This window comes from Nicotiana sylvestris, chromosome 4 (assembly GCF_000393655.2).
Source record: "Nicotiana sylvestris chromosome 4, ASM39365v2, whole genome shotgun sequence".
In the NCBI taxonomy this organism is placed as follows: Eukaryota; Viridiplantae; Streptophyta; class Magnoliopsida; order Solanales; family Solanaceae; genus Nicotiana; species Nicotiana sylvestris.
In genome coordinates this window covers 170,267,774-170,287,708 of record NC_091060.1, presented here as the reverse complement: position 1 = coordinate 170,287,708, position 19,935 = coordinate 170,267,774, and the positions used below count along the sequence as shown (strand labels likewise).

At 35.8% G+C, this 19,935-nt stretch overlaps 1 protein-coding gene across 4 annotated transcripts; it reads right to left on the bottom strand.

Annotated features, from left to right (window-relative positions):
• Nucleotides 1–343: 343 nt before the first annotated feature.
• Nucleotides 344–6,505, bottom strand: LOC104220155 (mitogen-activated protein kinase homolog NTF3). 4 transcript variants are annotated; one of them, XM_009770975.2, is made up of 5 exons: nt 6,191–6,505; nt 5,908–5,995; nt 5,376–5,773; nt 4,696–5,122; nt 344–1,307 (listed from the first exon to the last, which is right to left on the bottom strand). In XM_009770975.2, the coding sequence occupies exons 4-5, from the start codon at nt 5,116–5,118 to the stop codon at nt 612–614; spliced, it is 1,119 nt and encodes a 372-aa protein (XP_009769277.1). In that variant the 5' UTR covers nt 5,119–5,122; nt 5,376–5,773; nt 5,908–5,995; nt 6,191–6,505; the 3' UTR covers nt 344–611. The 4 variants fall into 4 exon arrangements, with proteins under 4 accessions (XP_009769277.1, XP_070028459.1, XP_009769279.1 ...); XM_070172358.1 differs by lacking the exon at nt 5,376–5,773 and having other exon boundaries at nt 5,908–5,992; XM_009770977.2 differs by lacking the exon at nt 5,376–5,773 and having other exon boundaries at nt 6,191–6,500.
• Nucleotides 6,506–19,935: the final 13,430 nt, after the last annotated feature.

The window sequence follows — 19,935 nt, the reverse complement described above, 5'->3', positions numbered from 1 at the left end:
AGGCAAAATAAGAGAAAAAGTGAGGTATAAACGCAACCACACCAAATCTGTCGTTACATAAAGTGACACTTTTCGTTGTTACGTAATGACAGATTTAACAATACGATACAATAAAGTTTAAGTAAGAATCAAAACAAACAATGTATTTAAAGCAACAATACGATACAATACAATACAACAGGTAACAACCATCCAAACAAGCTGTTAAGAACTTTTCTTCTATGTGCATACTCTGTTACCACTAGATATGAACTAATTTTTAGGCACATAACTGTAAATGTAATTTTCTTATAAACTTGTCTATGTCAGTATCTCAAAGGCAGGTTAAAAGAGCCAACATCAATAAACATCACAATCATGGCAGCACAACAAATAAAACTGCCTTACATTCATGTAGCATAAAAGGTGCTTAGACTTACAAAACCACACATATATACAGATTAAGACGTTACATGCTCGAGAAGTTCAAGCTTATACAAGCAGTTCTTATATGCATCACAGCTCAAACTGTCGATGAATCAAGACTTGATATTATTGAAAGCGCGGAAATCTTATTAGAGATAAGTTACAAAAAGCTCTAACATTACCTCAACAACTTTTCAAGAAGCAGCTCATAGAACAACTTCCATAGCAGCTGAGGCCGCTTCAGGATGGTATTCGAGTATTTCGTTCCACATCATTTCCCTTATGGTCTCTTCCCCTAAGTCCTCATCTATGTCAAGATTGATAGGAACCTGCGCTGGGGGGTCAGTGTTTGGATCATACAAGGGGGACATGTATGGATGCTGAAGTGCTTCGATAACACTAATTCTTTTCGAAGGGTCAAACACGAGCATTCTCTGCAGGAGATCGATGGCCAAAGGATGAGCATGGGGATAGAGACGGGAAAAGGGTGTTCCGGGAGAGTATGGTAGTGATTTGATGTACTTCCTCGCCTTTGGGTTATCGATAAATTCAATATCTTCTTCTCGCTGACTGCCAAGGATGTTGATAATCAGTTTAAGTTGGTTAAGGCATTCAGTACCTGGAAAGACGGGTTTCCTCCCTAAGAGCTCCGCGAAAATGCAACCAACAGACCATACGTCAATCGATGTTCCATAGTTGTCACAGCAAAGGAGGAGTTCCGGAGCCCTATACCAGCGTGTAACAACGTATTCAGTCATAAACTGGTCCTTGCCACTGCTCGTGCGTGCCAGCCCGAAGTCACATATCTTCAGATCGCAGTTAGCATTGATAAGCAAGTTCCCAGGTTTCAAGTCACGATGAAGAATATTTGCAGAATGGAGATATTTCAGACCTCGAAGCAACTGCAGACAAATCAAATTAGTTTCAGCAGTCAAAACAGTTAAATCAGCAGAACTGAGCAGTAGCATACACACAAGTGGACATCTCATTCCTGTTTAAGTTTTAAGATCCTTTTAAGTCCTTTGTTTTTCAGCTCTTATATGTAGCAGCCTGGGGATGCCTACTTTATGAGATTTTTCTCCAATTTATCCACACGGGAAGAAGATAGAGAAATAATAGGGAAAAGAAAAAAGGAAAAAGGAACGGTAAAGCATCCTTAGTCCAGAAAACGCCATCAGATGACAAAGCTATTCCATGGCATGTTTAGGGGTGGGGGCTAGAGATGAAGAGTGCACAGGATAAAGCCATTTCCCATCTTCATGTGTCACACTCTTGGATCACTAACAAAAATGTGTTCCACAAACAGAAACCAATGGAATAAAACCATAACCAACTAAACCGAAGTCCAAGCTTGCTAACAGTGGATTCTGGAAAGAAGGGCAAGGAACCAACATTCTGGAATATAGATTAGAGAAATTCGTATAAGTTGATGGATTAAACCAACAAGAAATGAACGAGTAATGTAGGATATGCACGGAAGGCAGAGACACCTAAAAAATATTGCACAAGACTTTAGCACAGTCTTGTCTTGAAGAGCGAAGCTGGGAAACAGGTATAAATATAATGTGTCAATTGTTAAGTGGTGCTCTACTTTGGCATCTGGATGAGTATATGAGCCTCTGTAAAACTAGCACAAGCTGAGAAGAGGAGCTCATCTAGATAATATTCCAAGGAAAAATTAGAATATTTTCAAATAGATGAGATTCGACTAATGCTTAATCTAATCTTTTATTGAAGGAAGAAGATATTATTAGGACATCATAAAACAGAGAGATACTATAGGCGGAATGGTTCCAAGCAGTAAGCCGGCCACAGATTTCAAACAAAATTTAACCCAAAACAAGAAAAGAAGAAGGTACTTTTACATTTGTTTTTATAGTTTCACGATATTTTGTCTCCATAGGCATGTGATTAAGGAACTACAGCTTTCTGGTACTGGAAAAAGATCCTGCAAGATGCATAACACTTGAGATAAATTGAAAATGTTTTTTTTCCTTTATTTTTTAATCATCCACAACAAGTAGAATAATCTTTCAAGCAAACAAAATAAGAAGAAAAAAGAAAGCAACAACAACAACAACAACAACCCAGTATAATCCCACTTAGTGGGGTCTGGGAAAAAAAAAGAAAGCTAAATTCCCACAATAAATTACGCATCAATATACTTTTATAAGAAGAAGTTCTGCAGTGGATTCATCTGCATAAGAATGGAAGAAGTGATCTTCCAAATATACAAATTCTTGTGAATCTCATCAACGTGGAGTGGAAGGTGAGAATTGGAAGGACAAATGTCCGATCGGAGAAAAGTAGGGATGTTGAAGAACAGACGACATGCAGGGGTTTGAGTGGAATAACAGAATAGGAAGAGTTTGGCTGGGAGGGTGAGCGGCCATGTTGTGTCTCCTACCGGAGAGACCTTATCCAGATAGTAACAATTTGATACGGAACGACTAGTCGTATGTCTTCAAGCATAGTAGAAGCTCTAGATTTACATAGCATCTATATATTCCTAAGCGTGCAAATTTCTTACTGTTATTCAATCACTATTGAAGTAGCTGTAAAAAAATACTTCAGCGTGGGATTTTTTCACACACTCACTCTAATTTAACCTATTATAGCCTATAAGAGGTTACCTACCATTTATTCTAGGTTACCAACCAACGCTATTAAAAAGAATTGCATGCAATTACCTTTTAAGCAACCTATTTTGTAAATATTTCTTTACAGTGCATAGAAGTCAACCTTTTTGAGTATAACCACTTCTATTTATAATAGCAATTAGAAAAAAAAAACTTTGTCAAGTGATAAAGTTGAAATAACGCAAAGTAGGCTAATTTCCTCAATTGATTCAACTATAAAATGATTTATAGCGATAAAGACCAACGGAAGGGAATTAAAGCTCAATTCAGTTCGAGCTTTAACCTCCTTCATATCTTTATTGCTATAGATCATTTTATGGTTGAAAAGTTAACCTACTTATTTCAAGTTTTTCACTTTATCAATTGACATAGTTTTCTCCATAATTTCTATTATAAACGGAAGTGGGTTAATACCACAAACTTTTGAGTTTTATGCACCGATGGTGTAAAATAATATTTACACAATAAGGTCACTTAAAAGATAATTGCAGGTAACTCTATTTAATAGGATTGATCGATAATCTAGAACAAATGGTAAGTAACCTGTTGTAATAGGTTAAATTATAGTAATAGTGTGAAAAAATCATGACAGGTTCAGTGCATATAAGTTATCCATACTAAAATTATTTTTTACCGCTGCTCTAGTGGTGGTTGAATAACATTAGGAGATATGCATGCTTAGGAATATATAGGTGTTATGTAAATCTATAGCTTCTACTATGCTTGAAGACTGACAATGAAACAAAACAATCAGATAATAGCACACAGATCATGTACATAGATGGATATTCAGGAACTTAGACAACACTCACCTTAGTTAAAAACTAGATAGCGTAGAGAACCCTCCCCCCCCCACCCCTCCCTTTCAACGGAGAGCCTTGTGGGAAATGAAAATCTTATTTAAGAGAAAATACAAATTACTACGATATTGACTTTAGATTCCCAGGCAGAAAGGAATGCACCTCTGTGATTTTTATCTGCTTGGACAACATTCAGTTACATGACTGTTAAATAATTTAGGCCGTTAAAATGCACAACGTTCACTTGATAAACAGAAAGTATGCTTCTTCTCTCTTCTACTAATCCAACAGGCCACTTGGTTATTTGTTCGACTAACCTTTAATGGCAGTGCTATAAGTAAAGAAAATCATAAAAGATTGAGAAGTAAAGAAGATCAAGAGGCCGACAAATAGCAACCATTGAGTAGATTTAGGCTCACATCAGTATCCATATTACTATACTCCTTCTAAAGCTAGCACCACTTGGATGACTGACGCGTCGAAGAACATAAGCAATTGTCCCAGTTAGAACACGAACGTCAAGGTCTATCAACTCACCCTCAAATATGGTATACCTCAGTTTAATCGTAGGAACAAGACAATCACGATGAGGATTGAAGCAAGAATATTTCCTCCAAACATCCACACCACAACCATTGGAATTCACATTTAAGAGAGAGAGAGAGAGAGAGAGAGAGAGAGAGAGAGAGAGAGAGAGACAGAGAGACCAATACAAGAAAGAACAAATAGTCGAATGAGTTCAAAGAGAAAGTAAAAGACAGCTACACAAGCATGAAGCTTCTAACTATCATATCCAGATTGTTGCATGTAAGTATGTAACATAGATAGCGCTCTCCCTGGGATAAAAGTACCTGGAATAGGAAATACTGGCAATGATCATTTGAAAGTGTTTGAGAGGATTTGATTATCTGATGTAAATCAGTATCCATTAGTTCGTAAACCAAGTAAACATCTTTGAAACTTCGCCTGTGGATTGGCATCATCACATCTTTCAGAGCAATCACATTTTCGTGTCTAAGGTGGCGAAGGAGCTTTAGCTCACGCAAAGTTCTCAGAGCATCAATACGGTTCTCAAAAGCATTGTTTATTTTCTTGATTGCAACCTTCTCATTGGTTACCCTGTTAACGGAAGAACAAACAATTCCATAGGCCCCTCGACCAATAGGCTTAATAGGTACATATTTCGTATCAATTTCAAAGAGGGATTGCCACATAGAGTAGTAATGCTTCCCTGGGGTCCTAATCCCATTAGGAGGCTCAACTGGAGTTGCCATATTCCTGAAATTGTGGCAAACCAGGCATAATGAGTTAGGAAAAAATACCATAAAACTTTTTCTACGCGTAATAACTTAGGAAACATGAGGCATAAGTTGCTCGTTTACAAAAATATTAACCATTAATAAACTCCAAAACCAGCTAAAAAAGCAAAGGAAAGGAAAGTGCTTGTAAACTGATCACAAAAATTTATGAGCAAACTGAACATACTGAACAACCACCCAAAAATGCAAAGAACTAAATTACATTAGTTTACCTCCCTAATTCTGATGCCTACCACTCTTTGCGAGCGTGACTTTCATAATTGGCAACTCACATAATTGGCAACTCATTTGTTCACAATAGTTTGAAATTCAGCTGAAGCACTGCTTATGATCTAAATGCTTGGAGCAAACAACTTGCAGTAAGACGTCTTAAAACCATTCCCGAGTAAATGAGGAATGGTTTTCCAGCTTTCCCTTACAGAAGAGCACAACCTATTGCAGACCTAAATAAACTAATAAAAGTATCTTCTCTTTAATATCTCCAGCTTTTAAATGAAGCAGCTCACACAATTCAATACCAGTAAGATCATAAAAGCTCTCTCCCGAACGGTAACTTCTTGATTAATGCCATAACATTCCAACCATATCCAACCATTAATATCTTCTAAATCTGTATGAAAATGTGGAGATTACAAGAAGAACCATTGTTACTAATTTGGGACTTCTATTAACAATTAACTTAGTAAAGTACTTATTTTTCTGCTTAATCAAATTGGATAAATCATGGCAAAGGCAGAAGCTTACAACAACAACAACCGGGTCCGGGGAGGGTAGTGTGTACGGCAGATCTTGACGCTGTTTCCGACAGACCCTCGGCTAAAAGCAGAAGCTTCTTTTATAAATATAAACAAGAAAGTTAATGTTGCTCACGGACCATGTCAAATTATCCATATTTAGGAAAAGTAGTCAAAAAAACAAAGAAAGAAAGAAGCTTTAATAGATAAAATTTGCTAATTAATGATGCATAGTTTCACTGATCTCACAAAACAAATGAAATTGAAAACAAAGAAACTAAAAAAGCACTCACCTTTAGTGTATACTCAGCTTATACCCCTATAACTTCACCGCAAAAAGCTCATCTTCTTCAACCCCATATCATCAAAATTCAAACTTTTGAAACAATTTCTGTTCAATTCAGCTTCAGAAAGCAAAAAAAAACCCTTTTCAAGAAAACCTCATTTACATTCAAGTAGAGTTGATTTCGCATTTCCCAATTCTGTGGCTCAAAAGAAACAAACCCTAGTTAGCTCACCTAGAAAACGGCTTTCCCAAAAATACCCAACAAGAATCAGATCAGAAAAGATCCAGATTAATTAGCCTCACATTTCTTTGTTTTCTTCATAATTTAGAAAGGGGATAATATATACTATAAATATATAAAAGATTTTGGGATATTCTCTTTTTCTCTCTCACACATACACACACAGTAACTGTTGATCCGTTATCTTGTCGCGATCAGAGTGTAATTGTCTGAAAGTGGATCACACAGTGATGAAGTTGAGGACACATTCACTTAACTTAGTTCTAAAATTGGATATTATATTATTCATATTTATTTTTCCCATTAACTTTATCATTATTAGCACACTCTCCTCTTTTCCTTCACTTTTTCAAATTTTGCTTGCTATCTATTTTTAGCTGTATCTCTTCATTAATATTACTCTATCAGTATCAGCCAAATCAAATAAAAGCTTTTATAAAAAAATAATAATATTGTTCATCTTTCAATTTCTAACTTTTTTTCTCACAAATATATTTTCTATTGTCAAAAATATGCTCCTTTTGGCATACTTTTGGGACTATAAGTGCTTCATTTGTAAGATATAATTTTAAATATATACCTTCTAAAGATAAGGGACTATTTTCAATTTTTATCTTGAAAATAATTATAAGTGAATCATGTGAAGAAGTAAGTGACCAACTCCCTCAAGTAGGGGCAGCAAATGGACGGGTCAGATCAGATATAGGCGGGTCGAAAACCTATAATGCAAAACGGATAATAATACGGATAGAAAATGGATTAACCGACGTATAATATAGATATCCATAACTTCTTGAATATAATCATTGATCACTTTTGGGGGAAATTTTTAGTCTCACAAACTTGAGAAAATCCCAATTTGAATCTTTAAAAATATAAAAGTTAAACCCATTGGTTATACATTTCTTAGTGGATAATATTCTTATCCATATTTGATCTATATTTAAAAGATCATTATTTAATTCATATTTAGTTAATAATAAGGAAAGATATTTATTTTTATCTATTTTGCCATGGCTATCCTTAAAAAATAATAGTATATTTTTGTGATAATGGAGTGAAATTGCTCCATTTTTGTGACCTTTATAAGCTCCATAATCCATAATATATAGAACAGATCCATTTCAAACGTACTTGTGTAAATATAAAATAACTTAAGTCTTCCTTGATAAGAGGCAAATATGTCAGAAAAAATGGGGTAAATAATATAAATTTCATTGAGACCCCTGAATTTTGGAAGATAATGAGCCTCTTGACGTTTGGAAAAGCAATAAGTACACCGTATATATGTTTAAATCACAACAATTAACAAAAATATCATGGTACTCTTTTCATTCTTATAGCAACACAAAAGAAAAAAGAACATTTTATATCAAGGATATGACATTAATTAAATAAAAAATGTACGTGTTTCCCGTCCTAGTAATATTGGCTCTTATTGGTCCGAACATTTTCACTTATCAAATAATTTAAGTGCAATGAAGACTCGCTCTCTCAAATTTAGAGATTTACTAGTGAAATCAAATGAGGATGACCACTTCTTCAATTTAATCATGTAGGGGTACTGAAGTCTCTTAAATAACCTCAAACTCAAAGGGCTAAGCGGCACTTTTTTCCAAACTTCAAGTGTCTAGGTAAAAAGCTCCGGTAAAAGATGAAAATGCCCAAAGCTTATTGGACTTCATTTAAATTATTTTGGGCTTTTGGACATGGTTAATTGAGGAGCATTTATGTAAAATACCCATTGAGCTACTATTTACGATACATAACTATCCAGTTAAAACTAATTAGACTTAGCTTAGCTTGATTTGCCTTGGTTCGGCTTGACTTGGCTTGGCTTGGCTTGGTTCGGCTTGGCTTGGCTCGGTTTGACTCGACTTGGCTTGGCTTGGCTTGGCTTGGCTTGGCTTGGCTTGGCTTGACTCGCCTTAGTTCGCTTGGCTTGGGTTGGTTCGGCTGACTTGATTTGACTTGGTTAAAAAAATGGGTAGGGAGAACGACCGTAAATAGTTTGTGGTGGGTGGGTGCAAAATAATTAACTGGATAGGTATATATCATAAATAGTTTTCAAATGGGTAGAGAGGGGTAATTATTTTAAGCTCAATGAGTATTTTGCATAAATTTGCTCTCAGAGATATTAGGCTAGTTGATGGTAGGCTATAATTACGTATTTTAGTCGCTTATCGTACTCTAATTTACTGCACTTTAATTGAGTTTTAACTTTAATCGCTAGTGTTTTGCACTAATTGCGTGTTTTATGCCTTGTAGGAGTGATTCCGGGTGATGTAGATGTTATGGAATGAATTCAAGCTATTTGGAGCTTTGAAGTCTGAGTAAAAGCCCAAAAGATTAAGCCGGGATTGCGTTCGGGGGTCGAGAACCACGTCTGGACTTAAAAAATCAACGAAAAAGATTCACTCTGAGAAAAAGATACAACCGCGGCGCGTGGTGTAAAAGGTCGTTGCCCTCAATTTGCATGCTCTCTGAAGTTCTCCACAGATGCCCCGCCTGGTGCGTCGCCCCATGCGGCGCGCCTGTGCAATTTTTACAGAGTTCTTATCCCAGTTCGCTTAAGAAAAGTTGTTTTCATCTGGGCCCGACCCTACTTGGTATAAATACATGTAAAAATATTTTTTAGAGGAATTTGGACATACTTTAGACCTAAAGAGAGCACGGAGTCGCCGTGGAGGCCAGAATTCATCAGATTCTATTTTTCTTCCATCAAACTTAGTAATCTTTACGTTTCTTTTGATGAATGGTTGTTTTGCTACCATATCTATGTGGAGCTAAACTTCATGTTCTAGGGTTGTGGTTGTCATGAATATTGAAGTTCATTAATTATATTACCGTTGATTCGAGTTATCATCTTTGGTTGCTTTTCTAATTATGTGCATAATTGCTTAATTGTTTGGCCATTAGTTGAGTTCTAGTTACTATCTATGCTATGCTTGGGAAAGCCGTGTTTAGATTAGAGTAGAATTAGAGAGACCTTGTTTCTGAACCCGTGGCTTGGGGAAAGATTTTGCGGTTAATATAGGAATATACCTAACAACCTTGCTTAGTTAAAAATCGTATTATATTCGTTCATGATAGACTCAATACCATATGAATATAGGGTGTTGATATATTGTGGAAAGACTGATAGTATTGTAGGAACATGCTATTTATATAAACGATCCGGTCAACTAGCAACTGTAAGCACGTGATTTTTGCCCTATATGAGAATTACTCCCAAAAATTCAAAAATAAAATAATTTTTCTTGGTGTGCAATTTTTGTGATATTTTATGATATTTTGAATAATTATTTGTATTTGTTTGTGCATGTTTATTTGCTAAATTAATAAAAAATACAAAAATATGTCACATTTTGCATGTAGGATTTAATTCTACAATTGTTAGTAATTAAGTTTGTTTTACAAAATATAAAAATCACAAAAAATAGGCATCGTTTGCATTTTTAGCATTTAATATCCAAATATACAATTTTATGCTTAATTATTACTTAATTGTGCGTTAATTGTTATTGGGAGTTAATTTGCGCTTTTATAACTTAATTTAGTTCTTAATAATAAGTTAAGTATTTTTATAATTTAGTTTTAGAGAAATAAAAGAAGAAAAGAGAGCGAAAATATAAAGAAAGTCGGAATTGGGTCTCTTCTTCGATTTCAAGTCACAAGCCCAAAAAATGGCCCAATCTTCCCAAACGACCCAGTCCATTTCGAACTAGGTCGACCCAGTCTATAGCCCAACATCCTATTATCTTACATTTTACAAAAACAAAACAACAAAAAAGAAGAAAAAACCCTAAAAACTAAGAAGTCATCCCCCCCCCTCCTATCTTCTTCTACTTCCTCAAGTTTCTCCAAGGTCATCCATGGCTTCCCCCTCAAAGCTCAACCATGGCTGCCCAACGTCACACTCACACACACACGCACCAACACCTCCAAGCTGCCCTCCCATGAACGACCTCAAAAAACCATGAACAACCCAACGCGAAGCTCGCTTCAGCCGCGTCGCCACTGCTGCTGCTCGACATGCCATTGCTGCTGCTGGCCTGCGTCGACACTGCTGCTGCTCGACACGCCACTGCTGCTGCTATTCGGCATCGACCAAACGCTACTGCTTCACCATAGTCCGTTGACCAAGCTCCTTCGTCGCCGCTGCTTCTCCTCCTTCCTCCGAGCTGCTGCCGCAATGCTGCCTCACATTCGTCTTCTTCACGAATCGAGTTGTTGCTGCCTTCTGCTTGGGACGGGCTGCCATTGTTCGTTTTTAAACGATGCCAAACGACCACCTTCTTTGGTCGTCCGTTCGTGGTCGTCTTCGGCGTCAAGTTATCTTGGTGCGAGATTCGTTTCCGGACAAATTGTTTCCATCCAAGATCATTGTCATTCGTTCGATGCTTTGGTCGTCAAAACAGTCCGTACGTATGTCGTTCGATCCGGTTAGTAGATTTTGAGTTTTATGTTTGTCCGTATTTCGTTTTGATATTTCTCGAATCTAAAATCGTTAGATATTTGATTTTTTGTGTTGTTTGTTCATGTGATTTAATTTTCAGATTTCAAATGGAAATTTAATTAGTTTTTTCATGTTTATGTCATGTTAATTTTATTTATTTTGTAAAAAAGGTAAAAATTTGTTAGTTTAAATGTTTGTTAGATTCAAATTGAAATTTAATTGATTATTTCTTCAATTTGTTTCATGTGTTTTATGTATTTTTAGAAATTGTTAATATTGTTAAGTTCAAGTTTAAGTTCATAATTGTTTCTTCGTCGATCTTGTTATTTGTCTAAAAGAATTTAGTTGTGTTAGGGAAATATGTTGGTTTAGTCATTTAATCCGTCATGTTTGTTGTTTTAAAAAAAATGGATTCATTCATGTTCATACTTTGTTTGGTTGATCTTGAATCCGAAATTTGTATAGTTTGATTTCTTGTTTTATTGTTTATCATTTATGATTATTTCTTGAATTTGTCTCATAATCTTGTTTAAAGTTTAATATAGGAATTATTAGTTGTAATGTTGTTAGAGTTGATTTTAAGTTCAATATGATTGAATTTAGAAATCTAAATATACTTGTTTGTTGTTGTTGTTGAATCCGAAAATAGGATTGTTTGTTGCTAAAAATATTGTTCAATCAAATTTTAGTTGTTCTTTGTTGTTCAATTTGTGTTCATGTGATTTGTTGTTGAAATATTGAAGAAATCATGTTCATGTGATTTGTTGTTTGAACATTGTTAGAAATTGATCATATTGTCTATATTTTGGTTAAGTTTGATTAATTGATTGTTATAGCTGATGGGGTAGTTTGGTAATTTGTAGTACGTTCGGGGGTAAAATAGTAATTTGTAATAAGGTCGGAGGGGTAGTTTAGGAATTGTACATTTTGTAATTTTTTATGTGAAGCATGGGGGACAAAATGAAATGGGGTGGGTTGTGATATAGTTATTTAATATAAAGGGGGGACAAGACAAATTTTAGTGTGGGGGAATCTTGTATTTATTTAGTGAAGCATGGGGGACAAAATATAATGGGGTGGTGTGATATATTTATTTAATGTAATGGGGATGAGTGAGAAGATAATGGGTTTGGTAGAGAAAATGAGTTGATTTTAATTGATTAAAAGATTTATGGGATGAGATTATATATAGGAAGTCTTGAAGAAAAAACACAGACAGATAGACAGAAAGAATAAGAACGAGAGAGAGAAAACAAATCTGAAAACAAGAGAGAGAAAAGGGCTGAACATTTAAGAGAGAGAAAATTCCGAAAAATATTTAAACTTTTAAAAAAAAACTAAAAAAAATATTCTGCTTTCTTTCATTGTTTGAAATCAGAATTAATTGTTGTTTCATCAAAGCTTGAAGCTTTTGTTTTTGGGATTACTGCTCTACTGGTTTGCAAACTCTTTTCCTGGGTTGGTACTGTTGCTGGGTTGTTGCTGCTGTGCTATACTGTTATTACTGCTGCTGATTCTCATCTTCATTTTTTTGCTTCCAATATCAGGTACACAACTGACACGCTGGTTATTGTAATCCGAAATATGAAGCATGAATACATATGAAGAATGAAAATTTGAAGTTTTAATTTCGTTTTTCTTTGTTCCTTTTGTTGATTGTATTTAAGCTATTTCATGTATTACTAAATAATAATTGGAATAAGAAAAAAAAAAATAATAATAACATAAGTTAGTCTTTAATGAATCAGTTTGGCAAAACAGGTTAACTCACTAGTTAGGAAGGTTTCAAGATTATCAACAGTAGGTTAATCATGAATAAGTAGCTAAATTTAGCTAAGGCATGAATTTAAATTAAATTTCGTAAATTAGGCATTAAGACATGATTTGAGTTCAAGCAAGATTAGAAGAACGTTTAAGTCTAATAAACTTTCTAATAAGCTTTAGTAATTATAGCTAAATCTAGTGTCAAATGGTTGTGAATAATTAATATCAATAGTTTTTTTTTATATAACAATGTTGAGTTGTATTTGATTCTTTTGGATATTAGTTGTTGAACTTTTATTTTATTTATAATTTCGAAATTAAGAATAAAATTCCTTTTTCATCAATATTTGTATTAATCAAGCAATTAGCATGTCATGTTTTCTTAATAATAATAATAATAAAAAAAAACGTAATTAATTAGGATTTTCTTTATTCATTTTAGAGACTAATTTTAAATAGCAAAATGTAGTCGCTTTAAGATTTGTCCATTTAAAATAAATGAGATGAGCCTCGCTTAATAAAATGTATAGATTGCGGGGCCCTCAATAAATGTACATTTAATTGCTTAGAATTAGGGAGGAGCCGTTTTAGCAAATTTCACGGCCCTACCCAAAATAATGATACGCTAGTCGCTCTAGGCGCGTATTTAATAATGTTATTTTCTTAAATACGGGTGTGCATTTATGTAACCCAAATCTAAATCTCAACGGAGTCGAAATGTGTCGATAACCACGGGTGCATTGATTGCGACGTGATTTGAAATACATTTTCACAATGTTGCAATTCTTCGTAAAGTAATAACAATAAATAATAATAATAAAAAAAAGCGGCTAAGGGATAAAATTTGCACATAAGTTTATAATACGTATTATATCAGATAATCAAGCCGAATATAACAGTTGAGCGACCGTGCTAGAACCACGGAACTCGGGAATGCCTAACACCTTCTCCCGGGTTAACAGAATTCCTTATCCGGATTTCTGGTTCGCGGACTGTAATACAGAGTCATGCTTTTCCTCGGTTCGGGATTAAAATTGGTGACTTGGGACACCCTAAATCTCCCAAGTGGCGACTCTGAAATAATTAAATAAATCCCGTTTCGATTGTCCTTCAATTGGAAAAAACTCCCTGCACCCTTGCGGGGGCGGAAAAAGGAGGTGCGACAGCTCTGGCGACTCTGCTGGGGAACAAAACCCAGAATCTCTGGTTCAGAGTTCAAGAATTCGAGCTTAAAATAACTGCTATAGTTGGCTTTATTTATTATCTGATTTTTACATGATATATGCTTAATGTGCTAAGTGATGCTTTTACCGCTTTAATATTATTTGAATTGTGTATATAAAACTGCTACGAAACCTTTCTTCCTTCTGAGTCTTCTGAATTTATGGTGTACACGTGCGCGTGGCCCACCTTTCTGTTAGAAGTCATACCAAATAAAACGAAGTTGGGACAAGTAACTAGGTCGGGTAGACTTTCGTGCTCCCGGTACGTTGCCCCCACTTCGGCTCAAGCTGTCCACTTGGGTAAGCCAGGGCTAGAACAATATGCCTCAGGTTTTTCACTTAGAATAACTCAGCTTCATGCCGGATCCCTAGTAGGAACGTTTGTTTGCATCACGTGCATTTGACTTTGGAGGCTCAACACAGGGGTTGGGTCTGTCTAGGACAGATGTACCAAAAAATAAAAATGACCATCCTGATGCATCTTACTTGTTGCTACTTGCGCATTTATTTGATCCGGATTTGTGTGTTGACTGACTTTTGAATATCAGGAATAATATTTTGAAATTGAAAAAAAAGAAATAGCGGTTAGAGAATTGATTGTTTATTTTTAAAAAAAAAAACCAATGCCCAAATACTGTCAAAACTCTGCCGAAATTTTGAAAAAAAAAATATTTTATTAGTTTGTTTTACTAAAAGCAAAGGAAAAATAGAAGGAAAATAAAAAAAAGTCGTTGTTCTGTCTTGTTTTTTTTTTTCAAAAAAAAAAATAGAAAAAATATATAGTTTGTCTTGCCATGAAAATAAAAATAAAAAAGAGTCTTATTTTTTTTAAAATGATTTTTTTGTTATTTATTTGTTTATGAAAATGCAAAAAAAAAAATTAAAAAATAAAAAGAGTCTTTCATTATTTGTCACAAATATATATATATATATATATATAAGTCCAAAAAGTTTTTCTTTATTTCCAAAATATATATGTATATCTTTATTAGTTGCAAAAAATATTTGTCTTGCCAAAAGTCTAGAAAAGTTTTTTTAGACCCCCAATTTTCAAAACAAAAAATCCAAAAATATTTTCCATTATTGACTTCTTTAGTAAGTTTTTTTATTATTATTTTTAAAAAAAATATAATAAAATAAAAAATCAGAAAATATTTTGATTCTTCTTTCAAAATTCAAAAAAAATATTTTTAGAAGCATTTCTTTGATTAAAGGTAAAATTCCGAAAAATATTTTCTTTTTTCTTTAGAATAAGAAAAAAACAAATGAAAATTCAGAAAAAATATCTTAGAAGTCTTTCTTTTAAAAAAAGAAAATAAAAAAAAAAACTTCCTTTCTTCTTTTAAAGTAGTTCTTTCACAAATTCAAAAAAAAAAAAGAAGTTAGTTCATTTACTTATTCTTGATCAGCTCGAACTACGCGGGTTTGATTCTCACCGGATGTGAGATACGTAGGCAACCCTCATCGGGTCCAACCCCCTTTTTTGCTAAAATAGCCAAAAACCAATATATAAATAAAAAACGTGTCAAAATTTTAATTTTGTCATAAATAAGTCGGGTGGTGTCCAACCCCCTTTTTGCTAAAAAATAGCAACAAAAAAAAATATGTCAAATTTTCATTTTGTCATAAAGAAGTCGGATGACGCTATTTTATCAAGACATAGCCGAATGTTCCCGAAAGGGACGCCGGAAGGCTGACTTTGCATAAACAGCCACCTTTGGGTCATTTTGTAGATTTGGTTCAGTTGACCCACACAGCCTTAAAAATATTCGTCCCCGAGGCGCTGAATGGCCGTGTTTGCAACACCACGTTTTCATTGAAATTTGAAAAAAAAAACAAAGAGTCAGCGGTCAGGTGAATACCGTTTGGATTTTTTGTCAAAATAAGTTGAGCCAGCTTCGGCCGCATCTTAAACCGTTCTTGCCGAAATAGCCTTAGAGTATCTTTCAGTTGTCGAAAGGCTATTTTCGTAAAAGAATGGACAAGTTTGTAAAGTGTCATAAAATAATCCTCTCCGGCCTCAAAATTTGGAAGGGGCCACATTTGCAAAAATAACCGTTTGGTTGCATTTGTCAAACGGAGAAAGGAAGATGGCCATTTGTTTTGGAGTTTGTAAATCTTTTGATTAGAATATGTGGGTTGTTTGATATTCGAGTTTGTAGGTCTTCTTCAAACCTTTGAAACCCAGTTTATTTTATTATGAAAATTGATAAAAAAAATGTGTCTCATTGTTGTTACCTTTCATTTGGTCCGAACTACGCAAGGTCTGATTCATGCGGGGTCATGATACGTAGGCAATCTCCATAAGATTCGACCACCACTGAAAAAGAAAAAAAAAGGGAAGAAAGAAAAATAAAGGAAAGCGCAAGTGCATCGCATCTCTGATAGAACGGTTTAACTGCTTAGGTGCATTGCATCTCTAATATATGATTATATGTCAAATGCCCTGACACTAACGTGATGGCTTCCCTTTGCTGTGTTCATATATAGAAAAGTGGTTGGTTGTGGTAACTCCTCCCTGCAAAGCAAATGACACAGAACCTCAGAACAGGGTGGGTCGGTACTGATGACCGACAACAATTGGTCGAACAGAACAACGGGTTGGTAGAAGAAGTGAAAATGCTGAGACAACATGTGGCAGACATGTATCAGGCATGGATAACTGGGAAAGCACCACCCCCACCACCGCCAAGCTTTTCAAACTCTGGCATTACCCATCCCCCATACTCTCCATCCCAACCCACTTATGACAGCTTTCCTAGCTACCCGAGTAGCTCCATCACTCGTCCACGCTACTCCCCTCCCCAATGCTACTTCTCTCCACGAGATTCCCAAAGACGGGCTTCACTTTCCAAATACCCAGCTCCACAGAAGGCCTATCCACCCTCACAAGCCTACCGGAAGCCCCCTGGATCAGGTTTCCGGCCCAATCAAGCATTTAGGAACGAAAGGTTGCTGAAACGAGGAAAGGCTCTCACCCCTATCGGAGTATCTTATGCAAGTCTGTTTGAAAGGCTAAAGCATGCTGGCTTGATTGAGCCGCTCCCCGCATATACTCCAGATCCACATGCAAGAAACTTTGATCCAGCAGCGCGATGCGCGTACCACTCCAATGTCATAGGGCACAACATTGAGAGTTGTCGTAATTTGAAAAAGGAAGTAGAGAAAATGATCCAAGAAGGGCGGATTGTGATCGATAACAGTGACATGGAGCACTCGAACCCTATCAAGAACTTGTTGACGGAGGTTGATGATGTGGAAGCTGATAATGGTCTTGGCAATACTAATGCAAAGCTTAGTGGCTAAGATGCCAATTTTGATAAAATGGGAGGACGCTCCGTTCCTTGGTTAGCAAGAGAGAAGCTGTTGGTGGTTTATTTTGTTGTCATTTCTGTTATCCGGATTATTCTTAGGGTTGTAATCCGAATATTGTCTTGTGTCAAACCTTCTTATCTTTCCATTTTTGTCGTATCAGTTTGTTTAAGTCTCGTTGAGGTTGTGTTAAGATTTTATTCTGGTTGTTTTGTTTGTTTTATTATTCAAACCATTTCGCCGGTAGTCTAATACAAAAGCCGGTCTTTTATTATTTCCAGTCATCTTTTTGTTTAGTCCTTTTGTCATTTTTGCTCAATGCCGATTCTAGGGACATGGCATGCGCACACAGTTTGGGCCTAGTCTTAAAAGTTAATTATAAAACTCTGGAAAGGTGATCAGACCATTTAAAGGAAATAAGAATGGTGTGAGATTATTTGAAGCCCGAGTCATATGGAATTAGGGCAAGTAAAACACAAAGAAAACCATTAAATGCAAGATTCGCCGAATTGGCATGAGGGTCGTTCATGAGAGTGAGAGTGTCGCCCAACAGTGCTTTAGAAAGGACAAATGAAAAGTAAGTGTTTAACATAATTGTCAAGACCAGCACCGTCGGAAGAGACTATAAATCTATGTTCAATTGTGTTGTTTGCACTTGACATGTTTTGAAGACTGGAATGATGAAGGCATTTTGTTCTGCTACCTAAACACTTTATCCTTCGTTACCCTTTTGAGCCTTATCTTATTTTCTTTCATACCCCTCGTTCGGAATCAATAGCAACGACTAGGAAATACGAGCCTGGAAGGTAAAGAAAAAAATCAACAAAAAAAAAATGAAAAAAAGAGAAAAATGATTAAAAAAAACAAAAGAAAGTCAGAAGAAAAAAGAGGAATTAAGAACTACGTTCGACCTGATTCCTCAAAGAGGATACGTAGGCGCCTCACGGCTCGGTCATGGTGTAAAAAAAAAAATTAAAAATTAAAAATAAATAATCCCCATGCAATGAACTGGGGCAAGAGTTGCGCTTGAGGTAAGCAAAATTGGTTTCGAAGGTTGTAATTTTAAACCCCAAATTTATTTTGTTTTTGAGCCTTTAATACACTTTCTTTCTAAGCCTATCCAAAAAACCCACATTACGGTCCAAAGAAAGACCTTCTGACCAGTCTGCAAAAGATGCCAAGTCAGACAAATGAGAGTCTTACCGGCGAACATAACATTCTGTTCCACAGCAGAAAGGACTCTAATCTCCAGCAGAGAGAGTCATACCGGCAACACTCCAAATCCCCAGCTGGAAAGTGATATAAATGAGAGAGTCTTATCGGTGAAAATCTTCACGGACACCATAAGGCGATGAAAGCTGAGAGAAAAACCCAAAATGAGAGAGGCTTGATAGTGAAAACCCTTCGGGCACTACAAGTCGAATAAGATTAAGAATCAGATGGGGAATTGCCAATTGAAGATCTTGAAAGATGATTGACAGCAGAGGATAGGCCACATATGCATGTCATGACCATTAGAGTCGGTGTCTGCGTGTGATAGGTTTTTTTATTTATAGTTTCTTTTGTTAAAGAGTCATCTTTTTCCTTTGTCTTTTATTCTGTTCCTTTTTATCTTTCTCCTTTCATAGAAAATTCCCCAGTAGAGTCTGTTTGGTCAGTACCAGTGGGAAATGACTTCAAAATAGGCCATCAACTCTCCAATCATGCAAGAGGAGATCTGACTAGTACATCCAAGTGGTATAGTCAGCAAGGAACAAGCGCGAGGCCAGTGTCAAGAAAGATATCCCCAGCAAAAGGGAATTGACAAAAGGATTGACGAGTGTCAAGAGGGATATCCTTGCAAAACCAAATGTTATAAACCTCAAGGCCAAGGCCCATGAACACAGCAAGGAGAGCAATGAGCATGATTTAGGAATTCATGCGAGACTAAAAGGTCGGGGAAAAGCCAATTTCCGAGCTGTGCCACAAAAGAAGAGGGATATCCCCAGCGGAAAGGGATTATCCCCAGCAAATAATATCATCCCCAACAAGTTGTGGAACGTAGAGCAAGGAAGGAGAAAGGGAAAGCCATCCCCAGTAGGAGTATCACAACCAACCACCGCGTTTTAAACTAACAAATTTTGTTTAATTTGAAACAGGTAAAGGAAATGGCATTGATGTCAGAAATGCATGCCACAAGAAAGATTGTCAAACTGGGGCAGAAAATTTCCTGTTCAGTTAGAAAATTTTCTGGAAAATCAGGTACCCATTTGGGGAAGAATAAAGATAGCACCAAGGAAGTGGTCTTTGAACCAGGGTTGCCCCCAACATAATAAGTTTCCAATGGAGGAAGTTGATCCCCAGCACACAGAACCAAGGAGATGAAATTGGTGTTTAGAAAAAGCAAAAGCCATTATCATCCCCAGCAGCTTCCAGAAGAATGAAGCATCAATTTGAATGGATAAAATTCCCCAGCAGCATTATCCTCAACAACGTTATCCCAAGAAGATAACACTTTTATCCCCAGCAGTGTTGAGAGAATTTAACAGTTTAAACAAAAAAAAAATAGCCGGGAGATTTGAAGGAGGGGAAGAAAGGAGACTCCCACAGTGGTATTATCCCCATCAAGCAAGAACAAAGCAGCGCAAAGGAAAAAGAGAAGAAAAGAAGAAATTACAAAGGTAAGTTTCTCAAATTATTGATCTTTACATTTTTCTCCTAGGATAAAAGTCCTAATCTGATGAATTTCCTTCCCGATACAATCTTGGTCCGAT

Excerpts from the sequence above, each read along its gene's own strand:
- LOC104220155 (XM_009770975.2), bottom strand. The coding sequence starts at position 5,118 with ATGGCAACTCCAGTTGAGCCTCCTAATGGGATTAGGACCCCAGGGAAG. Across the intron at positions 1,308-4,695 it reads GCCAGTATTTCCTATTCCAG|TTGCTTCGAGGTCTGAAATA; the intron begins GTACTTTTATCC and ends ATTTGTCTGCAG.